Source organism: Oncorhynchus tshawytscha, unplaced genomic scaffold (genome assembly GCF_018296145.1).
Source record: "Oncorhynchus tshawytscha isolate Ot180627B unplaced genomic scaffold, Otsh_v2.0 Un_contig_8142_pilon_pilon, whole genome shotgun sequence".
Taxonomy (NCBI): domain Eukaryota; kingdom Metazoa; phylum Chordata; class Actinopteri; order Salmoniformes; family Salmonidae; genus Oncorhynchus; species Oncorhynchus tshawytscha.
Window position 1 is genome coordinate 743367 of NW_024609817.1, and position 19134 is coordinate 762500.

Below are 19134 nucleotides of genomic sequence, written 5' to 3' on the forward strand. Positions count from 1 at the left end.
AATACCTACCCTTCAGCAGACAGATGAATACCTACCCTTCAGCAGACAGAGAATACCTACCCTTCAGCAGACAGATGAATACCTACCCTTCAGCAGACAGATGAATACCTACCCTTCAGCAGACAGAATCAGCAGACAGATGACCTACCCTTCAGCAGACAGATGAATACCTACCCTTCAGCAGACAGATGAATACCTACCCTTCAGCAGACAGATGAATACCTACCCTTCAGCAGACAGATGAATACCTACCCTTCAGCAGACAGATGAATACCTACCCTTCAGCAGACAGATGAATACCTACCCTTCAGCAGACAGATGAATACCTACCCTTCAGCAGACAGATGAATACCTACCCTTCAGCAGACAGATGAATACCTACCCTTCAGCAGACAGATGAATACCTACCCTTCAGCAGACAGATGAATACCTACCCTTCAGCAGACAGATGAATACCTACCCTTCAGCAGACAGATGAATACCTACCCTTCAGCAGACAGATGAACCTACCAGCAGACCCTTCAGCAGACAGATGAATACCTACCCTTCAGCAGACAGATGAATACCTACCCTTCAGCAGACAGATGAATACCTGAACCCTTCAGCAGACAGAGGAATACCTACCCTTCAGCAGACAGAGGAATACCTACCCTTCAGCAGACAGATGAATACCTACCCTTCAGCAGACAGATTAATACCTACCCTTCAGCAGACAGATTAATTCCTACCCTTCAGCAGACAGATGAAGACCTACCCTTCAGCAGACAGCAGCGGGTTCGCTGCCTTGGCATCACAGCTTACACATAATATGATTCTATTAGGATAATTTATACTAGCGATTGCCATTTCAGATAAAAAGGGGTTATTATTATTATTTTTGCTTTGCATGTCACTTCTTTAAAACAGATGTATGGCTTGGCCACATACTGCTTATTTTGGAAACTTTGAGGATCTTTGAAGAATGGGCTAAATTGATTATTTGTTCCTCCAAAAATATGAATAGATTGTTCAGAAAAGAAACTAAGAAAAAACAGGACAAAAACAATAACTACAACCGGAACATTTCTTTCCTCATGGAAAGTATAATGCCAGTAATGTTCATTGTGCACAACAACCCCAATCCCAGGTTTGTGGACCTAGGTCGTTAAACTCTTTTTATGCACTGATGTTCAGACAGCAACCTCTGCATTTAAACACTCTCTCAATAAATGTACACCACTTTGGCTGTAGCAACGTTCCATAAAGGTTGAAATGCAATAGAAAGAGACAGGTTGATATTGAGCTCTCGCAGACCTAATGGAATAGAAACACAGACTGTATAATCAGGAAGATGATGGATTGAGTTTATGTAGTGTTTTCCTTCATGCTGTGAAATGTTTAACTTGATATTCCAGAGGTGGGTAATGCATATATCAATCTAATGATGGAATCAATTAATTTATAGATGTCAATAATATAGCCTACAGTGGTGACAGTCCCTTCTTTATTTACATACATTACTATGTCTCTCTCTCTTTCTCTCTCTGTCTTTGTTTCTCTGTCTCTCTCTTTCTCTCTCTCTCTGTCTCTCTCTCTTTCTCTCTCTTTCGCTCTCTCTCGCTCTGTCTCTCTCTCCATGTCTGTCTGTCTCTCTGTCTCTGTCTCTCTCTCTGTTTCTTTCTCTGGCTCTCTCTCTGTCTCTCTGTTTCTCTTTCTGGCTCTCTCTCTCTCTGTCTCTCTGTCTCTCTCTGTCATGCAAAGAAACATAGAGGGGTTTCATATGAGCTGGGCCTTCCATAGGCCGTCCACACAGCTGGTACACATTTCACTGCTATCTGAAATCCATCACACAACCTTCAAACATACAGTAGGCACTGTACAGTAGTCTACCTAGTTCTGAGTCACAACCAATTCCAACTGGGTGTCTAATTCTGGGCTGTGGTTGGAACTACTGTTTTGTCTATATAGAGGGGTCAAAACTTGGTCTTAGTCACATGCTGAGGTGAATCTGAAAGGCAAGTGAAAGTTCCAGTAGCGATGAGAACATGGTGTAGAAGGCTGTGAGGAATAGAACAGACAGCAGGCTGAAATAGAACAGGGTTTAACACGTGACAGAATGGGGCCAGTCCTCTACCTTCCAATGTTTATTTATTAATGATGAGAGCATGGATGGAGCGTTGAGCTGGGAAAATAAACTGAATTCCTGAAAGGAGAAGCGTGTGTGTGTGTGTGTGGGGGGGGTACAGTGTGTCCATCTCACTCTCACTTTTCCTATACCTCTCTTGTAACCACCCTCCACTCTCTGTCCCTCTGCCTCCGTTCATCCCCTCTCTATCCAATTCAAATGTTATTGTTCACATACACATGTTTAGCAGATGTTATTGTGGTTGTAGAGAAATGCTAAACCAAATCCCCCTCTCTCTTTCTCACCTCTCCATCCATATTTGTGTTGGCAGGAGGTGGGATGTGACAGACAGCTGGGCAGCGGTGCCAGGGAAGACAACTGTGGTGTGTGTGCCGGCGACGGTTCTACTTGTCGGCTGGTCCGGGGCCAGGCGCTGCCTCACGTCTCACCGGAAGAACGTAGGTACACAACAAGCTCGGCAATGCCTGAAACAATCTACTCTTCCCTCTCTAAGCTGACCTTCTACCCTGTATCAATACCTTTACACACAGAGGTTGTGAACACACTCTCTGTTGAAAACACATTATCGTCTCTCTCCCTTGTCCGCCTATGGCCCTAGGTAAACACAATCTCACTTCATCTCACTCCCCCAACCAGGTTTACAACTGCTGTGAAAATACACTCTAGTCTCCCTAGCTCTCATCTTCTTCCAGGCCCATGTAAATATCCCTCACCAACAAGGTTCACAATGCTTGTTCAAATACACTCTTTCTCCCTCTTTTCTCTGGCCATCAATATAGTATCGCCCCCAATGGCCCTCAATCCCTCAAGTCCTGAGCCCTGTCTCAGGTCTGGTCTGGGTTAGTTTTCTGTCTCAGGTCTGGTCTGGGTTTGTGTTCTGTCCCAGGTCTATTTTGGGTTAGTGTTCTGGCATGGGTTAGTGTTCTGTCTCCAGTCTAGCCTGGGTTAGTGTTCTGTCACAGGTCTGGCCTGGGTTAGTGTTCTGTCCCAGGTCTAGCCTGGGTTAGTGTTCTGTGTCAGGTCTTGCCTGGGTTAGTGTTCTGTCCTATGTCTGGTCTGGGTCAGTGTTCTGTCCCAGGTCTGGTCTGGGTCAGTGTTCTATTCCAGGTCTGGTCTGGGTTAGTGTTCTGTCCCAGGTCTGGTCTGGGTTAGTGTTCTGTCTCAGGTCTAGCCTGGGTTAGTGTTCTGTCTCAGGTCTAGTCTGGGTTACTGTTCTGCCCTATGTCTGGTCTGGGTCAGTGTTCTGTCCCAGGTCTGGTCTGGGTTAGTGTTCTGTACCAGGTCTGGTCTGGGTTAGTGTTCTGTCCCAGGTCTGGTCTGGGTTACTGTTCTGCCCTATGTCTGGTCTGGGTTAGTGTTCTGTCCCAGGTCTGGTCTGGGTTACTGTTCTGTCCTATGTCTGGTCTATGTCTGGTCTCTGGGTTAGTGTTCTGTCCCAGGTCTGGTCTGGGTTAAGTGTTCTGTCCCAGGTCTGGCCTGGGTTAGTGTTCTGTCCCAGGTCTGGTCTGGGTTAGTGTTCTGTCCCAGGTCTGGTCTGGGTTAATGTTCTGTCCCAGGTCTGGTCTGGGTTAATGTTCTGTCCCAGGTCTGGTCTGGGTTAATGTTCTGTCCCAGGTCTGGTCTGGGTTAATGTTCTGTCCCAGGTCTGGTCTGGGTTAGTGTTCTGTCCCAGGTCTGGTCTGGGTTAGTGTTCTGTCCCAGGTCTGGTCTGGGTTAGTGTTCTGTCCCAGGTTTGGTCTGGGTTAATGTTCTGTCCAAGGTCTGGCCTTGGTTAATGATCTGTCTTGGTGTTAATAAGTGTTATGGCCCACACAGTTTATTTATCAAAGCTGGGATACTACTATGCCATCTGGCTTAGACTGTCCACAGGTGGAGCTATCCAGTGTAAGCTTCAAAATGGAGGCATTTTTTGTGTGTGGGCTTTTCATAAAATGTTATGTGTGGAGATTAAAATCATGACTGCATTTTGTCTATCACTATTATGTTTTTTCTCACGTGATAACTGCATCCTGGTTTGCTTGGAGGTGGTTAGGGACATTAAATACCATAAAATAGCTATGTCTTTACTAGAAAAATGTGTGGTTTGTGAATTAAATTAAATTGTTGCATTCCAGTCTGCCAAGCACTGGTTACTGTAAACAGGACTGCGTTCCATGTTTCAAAGAGTTGAGAAATGTTGACTTGAAGGTCGGCCTTTTCCTGATAAAGGTCGGCCTTTTCCTGTTGTTGGCTATTGTAGTCAGCTTCATGGAATACACTACAGGAGTATTTTAGGTCTTGGTGAAATCAAACCTTGAAAAGGTTTCGATTCATTTTGGAATGAGGCATATGGCTGGATCTACACAATAGATGGCATGGGACATCTCAACATTACTACTTTTGAGGTGTAAAAAACATCTGACAAACTAACATTTTGTTAAGATGCTCTTGGTAATTTCCCGTACAGCTTAGCATTTCCACGTCTTTAAAGGTTAATTAAGTAGATATTGTCACCAAAATTATTTGCATACTCAATTTATTGGCCTTCCAGCTGGGGTATTGTATCACATTCCTCAAATGAACATGGTTTGGCATGCGCTGGACAGTGGAAATTAACATGGTTTGGCATGCGCTGGACAGTGGAAATTAACATGGTTTGGCATGCGCTGGACAGTGGAAATGAACACGGTTTGGCATGCGCTGGAGAGTGGAAATGAACACGGTTTGGCATGCGCTGGAGAGGGAAATGAACATGGTTTGGCATGCGCTGGAAGTGGAAATGAACATGGTTTGGCATGCGCTGGACAGTGGAAATGAACATGGTTTGGCATGCGCTGGACAGTTGAACATGGTTTGGCATGCGCTGGACAGTGGAAATGAACATGGTTTGGCATGCGCTGGACAGTGGAAATGAACATGGTTTGGCATGCGCTGGAGAGTGGAAATGAACATGGTTTGGCATGCGCTGGACAGTGGAAATGAACATGGTTTGGCATGCGCTGGAGAGTGGAAATGAACATGGTTTGGCATGCGCTGGAGAGTGGAAATGAACATGGTTTGACATGCGCTGCATGCGCTGAACAGTGGAAATGAACATGGTTTGGCATGCGCTGGAGAGTGGAAATGAACATGGTTTGGCATGCGCTGGAGAGTGGAAATGAACATGGTTTGGCATGCGCTGGAGAGTGGAAATGAACATGGTTTGGCATGCGCTGGAGAGTGGAAATGAACATGGTTTGGCATGCGCTGGAGAGTGGAAATGAACATGGTTTGGCATGCGCTGAGAGGAAATGAACATGGTTTGGCAAGTGGAAATGAACATGGTTTGGCATGCGCTGGAGAGTGGAAATTAACATGGTTTGGCATGCGCTGGAGAGTGGAAATGAACATGGTTTGGCATGCGCTGGAGAGTGGAAATGAACATGATTTGGCATGCGCTGGAGAGTGGAAATGAACATGGTTTGGCATGCGCTGGAGAGTGGAAATGAACATGGCTCGCTCCCTCAAAAAGCCTTGCTATTAGAAATAACAAGTGACCATCAAGTGACCATGTAAATATTTAGATCAGTCTTTTAATTGTTGGTGGGTGTTTACAGTATCTGTCACATACCTATAGCACTGGCCAATGGGCATTTGGTCAAGCAGTAGTGTCTGGTCTATGGCACTGCATCCCAGTGCTAGAGGCATCACTACAGACCCTGGTTTGATCCCGGGCTGTATCACAACCAGCCATGATTGGTAGTCCCATAGGCCGGTGCACAATTGGCCCAGCATCGTCCGGGTTAGGGTTTGGCCAGGGTAGGCCGTCATTGTAAAATAAGAATTTGTTATTATCTGACTTGCCTAGTTAAATAAAGGTGAAATAAAAATACAAAAATAAGTTGGTGTGTACAGTACATTTAGTTGAATTAGCAGCGATAGTGCAGCCGAAACGCGTCAGTTTTTAAACTGTGTTCCCATTGAACATGCCATAGAAATAAAGGTATTTTAATGAATTATATGAAGAGTGCCCTGATCCTCCTTTCTTTTTGATTCTAACAGTGACATTGGGTTTGTACTGTACAGTACAGCTGTCATGCCTGGGATTATTCAGCATATTTAGGAGGGAAAACACTGCATTCTATTGAACTTCGGCATAGTATTTACAGTTTACCTCTAAATAAAATGTCTATCAATTTTAGATACCCAAGACATGTTATCAGGGTTAGTAGTTTTCTATCTATTTTAATATGGATGTCCAAGACATATTATCAGGGTTAGTAGTTTCTATCTATTTTAATATGGATGTCCAAGACATATTATCAGGGTTAGTAGTTTCTATCTATTTTAATATGGATGTCCAAGACATGTTATCAGGGTTAGTAGTTTCTATCTATTTTAATATGGATGTCCAAGACATATTATCAGGGTTAGTAGTTTCTATCTATTTTAATATGGATGTCCAAGACATGTTATCAGGGTTAGATGTTTTCCTGACAATGTGACTTGACCAAAAATAATAGATCATTACTAGGTCCTGGTTGACCCCATTAGACCATTACTAGGTCCTGGCTGACCCCATTAGACCATTACTAGGTCCTGGCTGACCCCATTAGACCATTACTAGGTCCTGGCTGACCCCATTAGACCATTACTAGGCCCCGGCTGACCCCATTAGACCATTACTAGGTCCTGGATGACCCCATTAGACCATTACTAGGCCCCGGCTGACCCCATTAGACAATTACTAGGCCCTGGCTGACCCCATTAGACCATTACTAGGTCCTGGCTGACCCCATTAGACCATTACTAGGTCCTGGCTGACCCCATTAGACCATTACTAGGTCCCGGCTGACCCCATTAGACCATTACTAGGCCCCGGCTGACCCCATTAGACCATTACTAGGCCCTGGCTGACCCCATTAGACCATTACTAGGTCCTGGCTGACCCCATTAGACCATTACTAGGTCCTGGCTGACCCCATTAGACCATTACTAGGTCCTAACCCTAGTTGTGTTTGATCGTGTCAAACCCCAGCCATAACTGTCCATATATAATATTATTATTACCATGAGCCACAGTATCAGTATGTCTATACTGTCTAGAAACCTTCTGTCCTCTACTAGCTACTACCAGCACAAGGCTGTCTTTGTAGCTGCCCACTAATATGGATGAAGCTGAGCCTTATGCAGTGGAAAGAGACATTTATATTGTTGTTGGACAGCGCCAGTCGTCAGCATTCGCTCTGCCTGGGTCTGCCAGTCGCACTTAAGTCACTTCTCCTCTTCCAAGAATTCCCCCTCGCTCGGAACAAAGAGCTCAAACAGTTGGAGTCCGAGTTCCCGACAAAGAAGTACTGGGACTTTTGTTTCGACGGGCAGAGTTAGACGTTTTCACAGCATCGTGCTTGTTCCTTTTAAGAGACTGTTTGACCAAATCTCAGGGTAACTCAATCCAAGCGCGTTATGTTCTCTCTAATAAAGAGCGTCTCGCCAATAATTCACGGTGGGTCACAGTGACATGTAGGCTACCTCCAGGTCCCATTGAGAAGCTGGCAGAGGAGAGCAGAGCACTCCGACAGTCATCAGATTGTTGGGGAGGCTCTACTGTTTCTCCCTTTCTTTCCCTTTATACTCTCTCTCTCTCGTTATACTCTCTATTTATACTCTCTCTCTCTTTATACTCTCTTTATACTCTCTCTTTATACTCTCTCTCTCTCTTTATACTCTCTCTCTCTCTTTATACTCTCTCTTTATACTCTCTCTCTCTTTATACTCTCTTTATACTCTCTCTCTTTATACTCTCTCTCTCTTTATACTCTCTCTCTTTATACTCTCTCTCTCTTTATACTCTCTCTCTCTTTATACTCTCTCTCTCTCTTTATCTCTTTATACTCTCTTTATCTCTCTCTTTATATCTCTCTCTCTTTATCTTTATACTCTCTCTCTTTATACTCTCTCTCTTTATACTCTCTCTCTCTCTTTATACTCTCTCTCTCTCTTTATACTCTCTTTATACTCTCTCTTTATACTCTCTCTCTCTCTTTATACTCTCTCTCTCTCGTTATACTCTCTATTTATACTCTCTCTCTCTTTATAGTCTCTCTCTCTTTATAGTCTCTCTCTCTTTATACTCTCTCTCTTTATACTCTCTCTCTCTCTCTTTATAGTCTCTCTCTCTTTATACTCTCTCTCTCTTTATACTCTCTTTATACTCTCTCTCTCTCTTCTTTATACTCTCTCTCTCTTTATACTCTCTCTCTTTATACTCTCTATTTATACTCTCTCTCTCTTTATACTCTCTCTCTCTCTCTCTCTCTTTATACTCTCTCTCTCTTTATACTCTCTCTCTCTCTTTATTCTACTCTCTTCTTTTATTTATTCTCTCTCTTTATACTCTCTCTCTCTTTATCTCTCTTTATACTCTCTCTCTCTTTTAGTCTCTCTCTTTATACTCTCTCTCTTTATACTCTCTCTTTATACTCTCTCTCTCTCTCTCTTTATACTCTCTCTCTCTCTTTATACTCTCTCTCTCTTTATATCTCTTTATACTCTTTCTCTCTTTATCTCTCTCTCTTTATACTCTCTCTCTCTTTATATCTCTCTCTCTCTCTCTCTTCTTTATACTCTCTCTCTTTATACTCTCTCTCTTTATACTCTCTCTAGTCTCTCTCTTTATACTCTCTCTTTCTTTATACTCTCTCTCTTTATACTCTCTCTCTTTATAGTCTCTCTCTCTTTATACTCTCTCTCTCTTTATAGTCTCTCTCTTTATACTTTATACTCTCTCTCTTTATACTTTATAGTCTCTCTCTCTTTATACTCTCTCTCTTTATAGTCTCTCTCTCTTTATAGTCTCTCTCTTTATACTCTCTCTCTTTATACTCTCTCTCTCTTTATAGTCTCTCTTTATACTCTCTCTCTTTATACTCTCTCTCTTTATACTCTCTCTCTCTTTATACTCTCTCTCTTTATACTCTCTCTCTCTTTATAGTCTCTCTCTCTTTATACTCTCTCTCTTTATAGTCTCTCTCTCTTTATACTCTCTCTCTTTATACTCTCTCTCTCTTTATACTCTCTCTCTCTTTATCTCTCTCTTTATAGTCTCTCTCTCTTTATACTCTCTCTCTCTTTATACTCTCTCTCTCTTTATACTCTCTCTCTCTTTATACTCTCTCTCTCTTTATACTCTCTCTCTCTTTATACTCTCTCTCTTTATCTCTCTCTTTATACTCTCTCTCTCTTTATACTCTCTCTCTTTATACTCTCTCTCTTTTATCTCTCTCTCTCTTTATACTCTCTCTCTTTATACTCTCTCTTTATACTCTCTCTCTTTATACTCTCTCTCTTTATACTCTCTCTTTATACTCTCTCTTTATACTCTCTCTCTCTTTATACTCTCTCTCGCTTTATACTCTCTCTCTCTTTATACTCTCTCTCTTTATACTCTCTCTCTACTCTCTCTCTTTCTTTATACTCTCTCTCTTTATACTCTCTCTCTTTATAGTCTCTCTCTCTTTATACTCTCTCTCTTTATACTCTCTATACTCTCTCTCTCTCTATACTCTCTCTCTTTATACTCTCTCTCTCTCTTTATACTCTCTCTCTTTATACTCTCTCTCTTTATACTCTCTCTCTCTTTATATTTTCTCTCTCTTTAGTCTCTCTCTCTTTATACTCTCTCTCTTTATACTCTCTCTCTCTTTATACTCCCTACTCTTTAAACTCTCTCTCTTTATAGTCTCTCTCTTTAAACTCTCTTTATAGTCTCTCTCTTTATACTCTCTCTCTTTAAACTCTCTCTCTTTATACTCTCTCTCTTTATACTCTCTCTCTCTTTATACTCCCTACTCTTTAAACTCTCTCTCTTTATACTCTCTCTCTCTACCCCTCCATCTCTCTCCCCATCAACTTCCTCTTCCTCTCTAGTAGTTTGGACGCTACAGGCCCTTATTTTGCTGGATGATGATCCATGGCACCCGGGACTAAGGACTCTTGGCCTGTTTGTGGAGGTGTGTGTGAAGGTGTATATGTGTGTAGGAACGCATGCGTATGTACGTGTGAACTTGCTTGCAAGAGTATATGTGTTTTTGCGAGCTGTGTGTGTGTGTGTGTGTGTGGTGTGTGTGTGTGTGTGTGTGTGTGTGTGTGTGTGTGTGTGTGTGTGTGTGTGTGTGTGTGTGTGTGTGTGTGTGTGTGTGTGTGTGTGTGTGTGTGTGTGTGTGTGTCTGGGCTCTGGACTCGGGATAGAGTCATTCTCTCTCCTCTTTATTAATCTACTGTTAAAGCCCTTAATGAGGAACTGGCAGTGCTGCTTCATTCCTCACAGCTCACTCTGCACACTCACTGCATCAGCATTCCCAACCAAAGGAAAATGTCTAAATATTCAGAGAGCGTTTCCACTCTGATTCGGACATTGATTTTGTTTCCTTTGAGATTTTGGTGTATCTCTACTGAGCACTGGAGAACTAAACCTCAGAGCAACACTATGAGTCTGAGTGGAATGTAATATTCCCCAGTGAGACACACACACACACACACACACACACATGACATGGCACGTTAGTTTATTGTGATACTTTATTTCTGATTGTGAATAGTGTGTATCAGTCGTTGTGTCTGGAATATGCTTTAAGCCAAAGCACCAGTGTCAGAAGAACTCCAATGTATTGGCGAGTCGATGAAAGATCAGTCTAAACCAAGCTCATAACAGAGTACATCCATGTTTCACTGTTCACTCATTTGTCATTTCAGACAATTGTACAAACTCAGAAAAAGTGGAATGGACATTTCATTACCATAATAAAATCGGAGACTTACCGATTCTCTTTCCATATATAATTACTTTGGTGAGAGTCCAGCGGTGCTTAATTGTTAAAAGGAGTGTCCCAGTACTATGTCCCAAATGGCACCCTATTCCCTATGTAGTGCACTACTTTAGACCAGGGCCCATAGAGCTTTGATAAATAGCAGTCCACTATGTAGGGAATAGGGTACCATTTGGGATGTAGTTCTAGTGCTGCCAGAGGGAAAAATAGATTTCTCAAACAGCGGAAAATAGCATTAGCACTCCACTTGTCTATAAACCTCTCGCCTCGTTAGAACAGAAGACTCGCCCCTCTCAGCCACAGGCTTGGAGAAAAACTATGAAAAAGGCAAGTGTCTGAAAAGGCAGCACTTTAGCAGGAGAACACATTTGGCACGGGTTCAACTGCAATGAAAGAGGTCTATCGTACGCTTATCAGGCTGGGTATTGAGGTGTGTGTGTATGTGTGTGTGTGTGTGTGTGTGTGTGTGTGTGTGTGTGTGTGTGTGTTTGTATGTATATTTTTAGCTGTACATGACATTAAACGCTGTGACATTTTAGGAGACATGTGGATGTGCTCACTACTACATCACTGCAGCACACTAAATCATTCGTAAAGTATTCAGACCCATTCCGTTTTCCACATTTTGTTATGTTACAGCCTAAAATGGATTAAATAAAAATGTACGCACATCAATCTACGCACATTACCCCATAATAACAAAGTGAAAACAGATTTTTAGACAAAATAGGATGACGAGGAGGCGCAGTGATGAATCTGACAATGAGGTCTGACAGTTTACCTCTCTCTCTCTCCTTTTCTCTCTCTCTCTTTCTCTCGCTCTCTCTGTCGCTCTCTCTCTTCTTTGTCTCTCTCTTTCTCTTGCTCTCTCTCTCTTTCTCTCTCTCTCTTTCTCTCTCGCTCTCTCTTTCTCTCTCTCTTCATCTCCCTCTCCCTCTCTTTCTCCCTCTCCCTCTCTGCCCTGTGCCCCAGTCATGTGACTTCCAGATGGTGAAGATGACCCAGAGTGATGTAACCCTCCCCCTTCATCACCATCCTCCCTCCCCCTCCTCATCACCCACAGGCACTGCACCCATTCCCCCCTTCATCACCATCCTCCCTCCCCCTCCCCATCACCCTCAGGCACTGCACCCAATTCCCCTCCCCTTCATCACCATCCTCCCTCCCCTCCCCATCACCCTCAGGCACTGCACCCATTCCCCCTGTTCCCTGTCATCACCATCCTCCCTCTCCATCACCGTCAGGCACTGCACCCATTCCCCCTTCATCACCATCCTCCCTCCCCCTTCCCATCACCCTCAGGCACTGCACCCAATTCCCCCTCTCCCCCTTCATCACCATCCTCCCTCCCCATCACCCTCAGGCACTGCACCCAATTCCCCTCTCCCCCCTCTCCCTAAAAAACAGAGAGAACTTATTTACATACGTTTTCAGACCCTTTGCTATCAGCTCAGGTGCATCCTGTTTCCATTGATCATCCTTGAAATGTTTCTACAACTTAATTGGAGTCCACCTGTGGTCAATTCAATTGTTTGGACATGATTTGGAAAGGCACACACCTGGCTATATAAGGTCCCACAGTGGACAGTGCATGTCAGAGCAAAAAACAAGATTGAACTCTTTGGCCTGAATGCCAAGTGTAACATCTGGATTAAACCTGATACCATCCCCATGGTTTTTCAGCAGCAGAAACTGGGAGACTAGTCAGGATTGAGGGCAAGATGAACAGAGCAAAGTAAAGACAGATCCCTATTGAAAACCTGCTCCAGAGCACTCAGGACCTCAGACTGGGATGAAGGTTCACCTTCCAACAGGACAAGACCCTAAGCACATAGCCAAGACAACGCAGGAGTGGCTTCGGGACAAGTCTCTGAATGTCCTTGAGTGGCCCAGCCAGAGCCTGGACTTGAACTCAAACAAAAATCTCTGGAGGGACATCCAACCTGACAGAGCTTGAGAGGATCTACAGAGAAGAATGGGAGAAACTCCCCAAATACAGGTGTGCCAAGCTTGTAGCGTCATACCCAAGAAGACTGGCAGTTGTATTTGCTACCAAAGGGGCTTTAACAAAGTACTGAGTAAAGGGTCTGAATAATTATGTAAATGTGATATTTGTGATATATTTGTTATAAATTAGCAAAAATGTCTAAAAAACAGTTTTTGCTTTGTCATTATGATGTATTGTGTGTAGATTGATGAGGTTTAAAAAACCCATTTTAGAATAAGGCTGTAATGTAACAAAATACGTTAAGGGGTCTGAATACTTCCCGAATGCACTGTATATACTGCTGTATTTAATGATTGGTTCACAGCATGGGTTATATGTGTGCACCACACAAACACACACACTGTGTTGTATGTATCAAGAGTCTCATAGTAGGAATGCAGATTCAGGATCAGTTTTGCCTTGTAGATCAGAATGAATAATATTACATGGCGAGGAGGGACCTGATCTTAGACCATCACTCCAACTCCTACTGAAACGCTTGATACATAAGGATCCAAGTCGATGGGAGTGTTCTTTTAGCGATAACACTGCTCTTTTTAACCCCTGTCACTATTACAGGTTGACGTTCACTGTCATGAATATTGCTCTGGGCGCAAAACTGAGCGACTTCCACGAGATGCAAAGTTAAAATTGGCTATATCGTAAAAATGTATTAAAACAACAATGTGCTTTTTGGTCTTCATTTAAGGTTGGTTTAGGCATTAGAGTTAGCGGTATGGTTATGGTTATGGTTAAAATCGGATTTTATGACTTTGTGGCTTAGTGACCACTCTGCAGAGCTGCCTCCGGTACGTGAGTCATCCCAATAAATGCCAATCTGCGTCGAGTACGTGGGGGTTGAGTACAGGGAGAAAGAGTGGGGAGAACCGGGGAGTACGGGGGGTTGAGTACAGGGAGAAAGAGTGGGGAGAACCAGGGGGAGGACGGGGGGTTGAGTACAGGGAGAAAGAGTGGGGAGAACCCGGGAGTACGGGGGGTTGAGTACAGGGAGAAAGAGTGGGGAGAACCGGGAACGGGGGGTTGAGTACAGGGAGAAAGAGTGGGGAGAACCGGGGAGTACGGGGGGTTGAGTACAGGGAGAAAGAGTGGGGAGAACCGGGGAGGGACGGGGGGTTGAGTACAGGGAGAAAGAGTGGGGATAACCGGGGAGTACGGGGGGTTGAGTACAGGGAGAAAGAGTGGGGAGAACCGGGAGTACGGGGGGTTGAGTACAGGGAGAAAGAGTGGGGAGAACCGGGAGTACGGAGGGGTTGAGTACAGGGAGAAAGAGTGGGGAGAACCGGGAGTACGGGGGTTGAGTACAGGGCGAAAGAGTGGGGAGAACCGGGAGTACGGAGGGGTTGAGTACAGGGAGAATGTGTGGGGAGAACCGGGAGTACGGGGGGTTGAGTACAGGGAGAAAGAGTGGGGAGAACCAGGGAGTACGGAGGGGTTGAGTACAGGGAGAATGTGTGGGGAGAACCGGGAGGAAAGTTTCACACACACATTCACATTATTTACCTGTGAGAGGTTTACAGTATAGAGACACTGGATGAGGCTTGGAGGGGGGTGTTAACGTGACTGTCACAAGGTATTTCTACAGTAGATATCAGATGTTATCACCTGGTTGGAGGGGGGGGGGTGTTAACGTGACTGTCACAAGGTGTTTCTACAGTAGATATCAGATGTTATCACCTGGTTGGAGGGGGGGGGGTGACTGTTAACGTAGACTGTCACAAGGTGTTAACGTTTCTACAGTAGATATCAGATGTTATCACCTGGTTGGAGGGGGTGTTAACGTGACTGTCACAAGGTGTTTCTACAGTAGATATCAGATGTTATCACCTGGTTGGGGGGGGGGGGTGTTAACGTGACTGTCACAAGGTGTTTCTACAGTAGATATCAGATGTTATCACCTGGTTGGAGGGGGGTGTTAACGTGACTGTCACAAGGTGTTTCTACAGTAGATATCAGATGTTATCACCTGGTTTGGGGGGGGTGTTAACGTGACTGTCACAGGGTGTTTCTACAGTAGATATGGGATGTTATCACCTGGTTGGAGGGGGGGTTGTTAACGTGACTGTCAGAAGGTGTTTCCACAGTAGATATCAGATGTTATCACCTGGTTGGAGGGGACGTGGGGGTGTTAAAGTGACTGTCACACAAGGTGTTTCTACAGTAGATATCAGATGTTATCACCTGGTTGGAGGGGAGGGGGTGTTAACGTGACTGTCACAAGGTGTTTCTACAGTAGATATCAGATGTTATCACCTGGTTGACTGAGGTGTTTCTACAGTAGGATCAGATGTTATCACCTGGGAGGGGGTGTTAACGTGACTGTCACAAGGTGTTTCTACAGTAGATATCAGATGTTATCACCTGGTTGGAGGGGGGTGTTAACGTGACTGTCACAAGGTGTTTCTACAGTAGATATCAGATGTTATCACCTGGTTGGAGGGGGGAGGGGGGTGTTAACGTGACTGTCACAAGGTGTTTCTACAGTAGATATCAGATGTTATCACCTGGTTGGAGGGGGAGGGGGGTGTTAACGTGACTGTCACAAGGTGTTTCTACAGTAGATATCAGATGTTATCACCTGGTTGGAGGTGGAGGGGGTTGTTAACGTGACTGTCACAAGGTGTTTCTACAGTAGATATCAGATGTTATCACCTGGTTGGAGGGGGAGGGGGTGTTAACGTGACTGTCACAAGGTGTTTCTACAGTAGATATCAGATGTTATCACCTGGTTGGAGGGGGGGGACTGTCACAAGGGGGGTGTTAACGTGACTGTCACAAGGTGTTTCTACAGTAGATATCAGATGTTATCACCTGGTTGGAGGGGGTGGGGGAGGTGGGGTGTTAACGTGACTGTCACAGGGTGTTTCTACAGTAGATATCAGATGTTATCACCTGGTTGGAGGGGAGGGGGTGTTAACGTGACTGTCACAAGGTGTTTCTACAGTAGATATCAGATGTTATCACCTGGTTGGAGGGGGGAGTGGGGGTGTTAATCAGTGACTGTCACTGGTTGAGTCACAAGGTGTTTCTACAGTAGATATCAGATGTTATCACCTGGTTGGAGGGGAGGGGGTGTTAACGTGACTGTCACAAGGTGTTTCTACAGTAGATATCAGATGTTATCACCTGGTTGGAGGGGGTGTTAACGTGACTGTCACAAGGTGTTTCTACAGTAGATATCAGATGTTATCACCTGGTTGGAGGGGAGGGGTTGTTAACGTGACTGTCACAAGGTGTTTCTACAGTAGATATCAGATGTTATCACCTGGTTGACTGAGGTGTTTCTACAGTAGGGACCTGGGGGGTGTTAACGTGACTGTCACAAGGTGTTTCTACAGTAGATATCAGATGTTATCACCTGGTTGGAGGGGGAGGGGGTGTTAACGTGACTGTCACAAGGTGTTTCTACAGTAGATATCAGATGTTATCACCTGGTTGGAGGGGGTGTTAACGTGACTGTCACAGGTGTTTCTACAGTAGATACAGATGTTATCACCTGGTTGGAGAGTGTTAACGTGACTGTCACAAGGTGTTTCTACAGTAGATATCAGATGTTATCACCTGGTTGGAGGGGGGACTGGGGGTGTTAACGTGACTGTCACAAGGTGTTTAAACAGAAATTTCACAGTAGATATCAGATGTTATCACCTGGTTGGAGGGTGAGGGGGTGTTAACGTGACTGTCACAAGGTGTTTCTACAGTAGATATCAGATGTTATCACCTGGTTGGAGGGGGGGGTGTTAACGTGACTGTCACAAGGTGTTTCACAGATATCAGATGTTATCACCTGGTTGGAGGGGAGGGGGTGTTAACGTGACTGTCACAGGTGTTTCTACAGTAGATATCAGATGTTATCACACTGGTTGATGACCTGGGGAGGGGGTGTTAACGTGACTGTCACAGGTGTTTCTACAGTGTTATCACCTGGTTGGAGGGGGTGGGGACTGGGGTGTTTCTCAGTGACAGTAGATATCAGATGTTATCACCTGGTTTATCTCTCCACTGGAAAACTAAACCTCAGAGTCTGAGTAGAAAGTGATATGCCCCAGTGACACACACACACACACACACGTGTAAACAGAAATACACACACACACACACACACACACACACACACACGTGTGAACACAAATACACATATATACACACACAAACCCTTCTTGCCTAATCTCACATTTGACTGCTGTAGGAGGTCATACTATATTGGACACATATTCTACTGTACTATATTCTACTGTACTATATTCTACTGTACTATATTCTACTGTACTATATTCTACTGTACACTGTTGTTGTTCTGTTTTCACATTAACACATTTAGAATTGGCACATTACAGACTTCAGAGGGAGAAATACATTTTTCCTCTCTGGTTACTAAACTCCAATTCCATGTTGTTCCTTGGAAGAACATTCCTTGTCACAGTCTTGGCCTACGTCCCAAATGGCACCCCATTCCTGTATAGTACACTACATTTGACCAGGGCCCCTAGGCTGTCACTTGGGACTCTGACCATGCTTTTACCGTCCAACGGTCACTCCAGGTTTTTCAACACTGCTACTTCTCGAGATACATCACAGATACATTATTTCATTCCACTTTGAAACAAAATAGTTTCGACACAGTTCTATTTGACCTCATAAAATTTGTTGTCATATATATTTTTTACATGGACTGAATGCTTAATCGGTGTCTGGAAGTGTTTCAACACACTTTCCTTTGGCCTCACCAACCCCCTTCATTGATAAGACACGGAAGGTCAGTATGATCTGCCAACTGAAGTAGAACTCCTACACGCTGGCTGTGTCCCAAAAGGGCACCTTATTCCCTACATGACAGAGCCCTATGGGGTCCCAGTCAAAGGTAGTGCACTATATAGGGAATAGGGTACCATTTAGGACCGGCCCAACTTTATTTACTGATGTTCATGTTCATGGTGAGATCTGAAGCCAAAAGGAGTTCATTGTACAAATCAACTGAAACAGGGAGGAAACAGTCGCGCCAGCTCGATAATAAGAACAGGAAAAGATTGCTTCATTTGTTTACCCTAAAAGGGAAAAGAAACCTGCAGACTGCTCTTTCTCCTATCACTTACAAGCTTTTTAATTTTCTCCCTTTATTAAAGCTGACGTGTCAGCCTCTTGGCTTTCAGCAAAAGCTCTGACGAAGAGGAAGACACGTCAGCTTTAATAAAATAAGTGATACGAGGAAGAGCTAAGTGTCTTTGCTTTAAAGTCGTCCCATTATTCCCACACTGCAACAGGAACTCAGGCGTGAGAGTGCTATCTAACCAACAGCTTAGTGGACTATTGTTACACTCAGAAATGTGTCGTGTTGAGAGACCATCTATTAATTACGTCTGTATCTGCTATATCTATTTCCAGATTAACTAAGCGTGTATTTTTTTAGGACATTTGGTGTATTGTATTCTAAGACTGTCTTGTGTATTCTGAGGACATTTTATGTGATGACATTTTTTGTATTGTGGAGACATTTCTGTGTATTGTGCTGACATTTTAAGTATACTGTGGCAATTGTATGTATTCAGGAATTTGTTGAGATTTGGGTTATTGTGGAGACATTTTGGCATTTGTTGAGTAGTCTAAATAAAATCTACTTTGTCCTACAGCTGTGAAGACAGTGCTGGAAGTCCCCTTGGGAAGCAGGAGTTTGAGAGTCAGCTCCAAGGGACCTGATGTCATAGGTGAGTACTTCACTGTTCAAGGGGCTGTCCAACCTACACACACACACACAAACAACCACACACACTTTCTCTTGGTCTCGCTTTCTCTCTAAACATCTGGGCTAACAAATGTTCTACTGGCTGCTGATCAGTGCTAGTGATTTATAGAGGAAGTCATCACGTTATGTCTAACTCTGCCCAGCACTGTGAGAATCACATACCACACTGACAACGAGCCACTCTGATATGTGCACACACACACACGCACACACACACACACACACACACACACACACACACACACACACACACACACACACACACACACACACACACACACACACACACACACACACGTCACACACACACACGTCATGCTTTGCCATTCAAGAATGTTCAGAGATTCCAGAGTGTTCCAATGAGGTTCTAAAAAGCAGTGCTGAGAGAGACAGAGTTCTCTCCTCTCCTCTCTGTTGGCTTGTGTTGGGAGCTCATGCATTTCAGATTTATGGGATGTATTTCCTATGTGTGAGTGCG

The 19134-nt window shown here is 44.1% G+C and overlaps 1 protein-coding gene across 1 annotated transcript in view; it reads left to right on the forward strand.

Annotated features, from left to right (window-relative positions):
* Window positions 1-19134, forward strand: part of adamtsl3 (ADAMTS-like 3) — a gene marked incomplete at its 3' end in the record, with an annotated part of 209578 nt that overhangs the window by 119611 nt on the left and 70833 nt on the right. Inside the window, 2 exon segments of the mRNA XM_042318865.1 lie at window positions 2436-2562; window positions 18544-18618. Of these exon segments, the coding sequence (XP_042174799.1) occupies window positions 2436-2562; window positions 18544-18618 (202 nt within the window).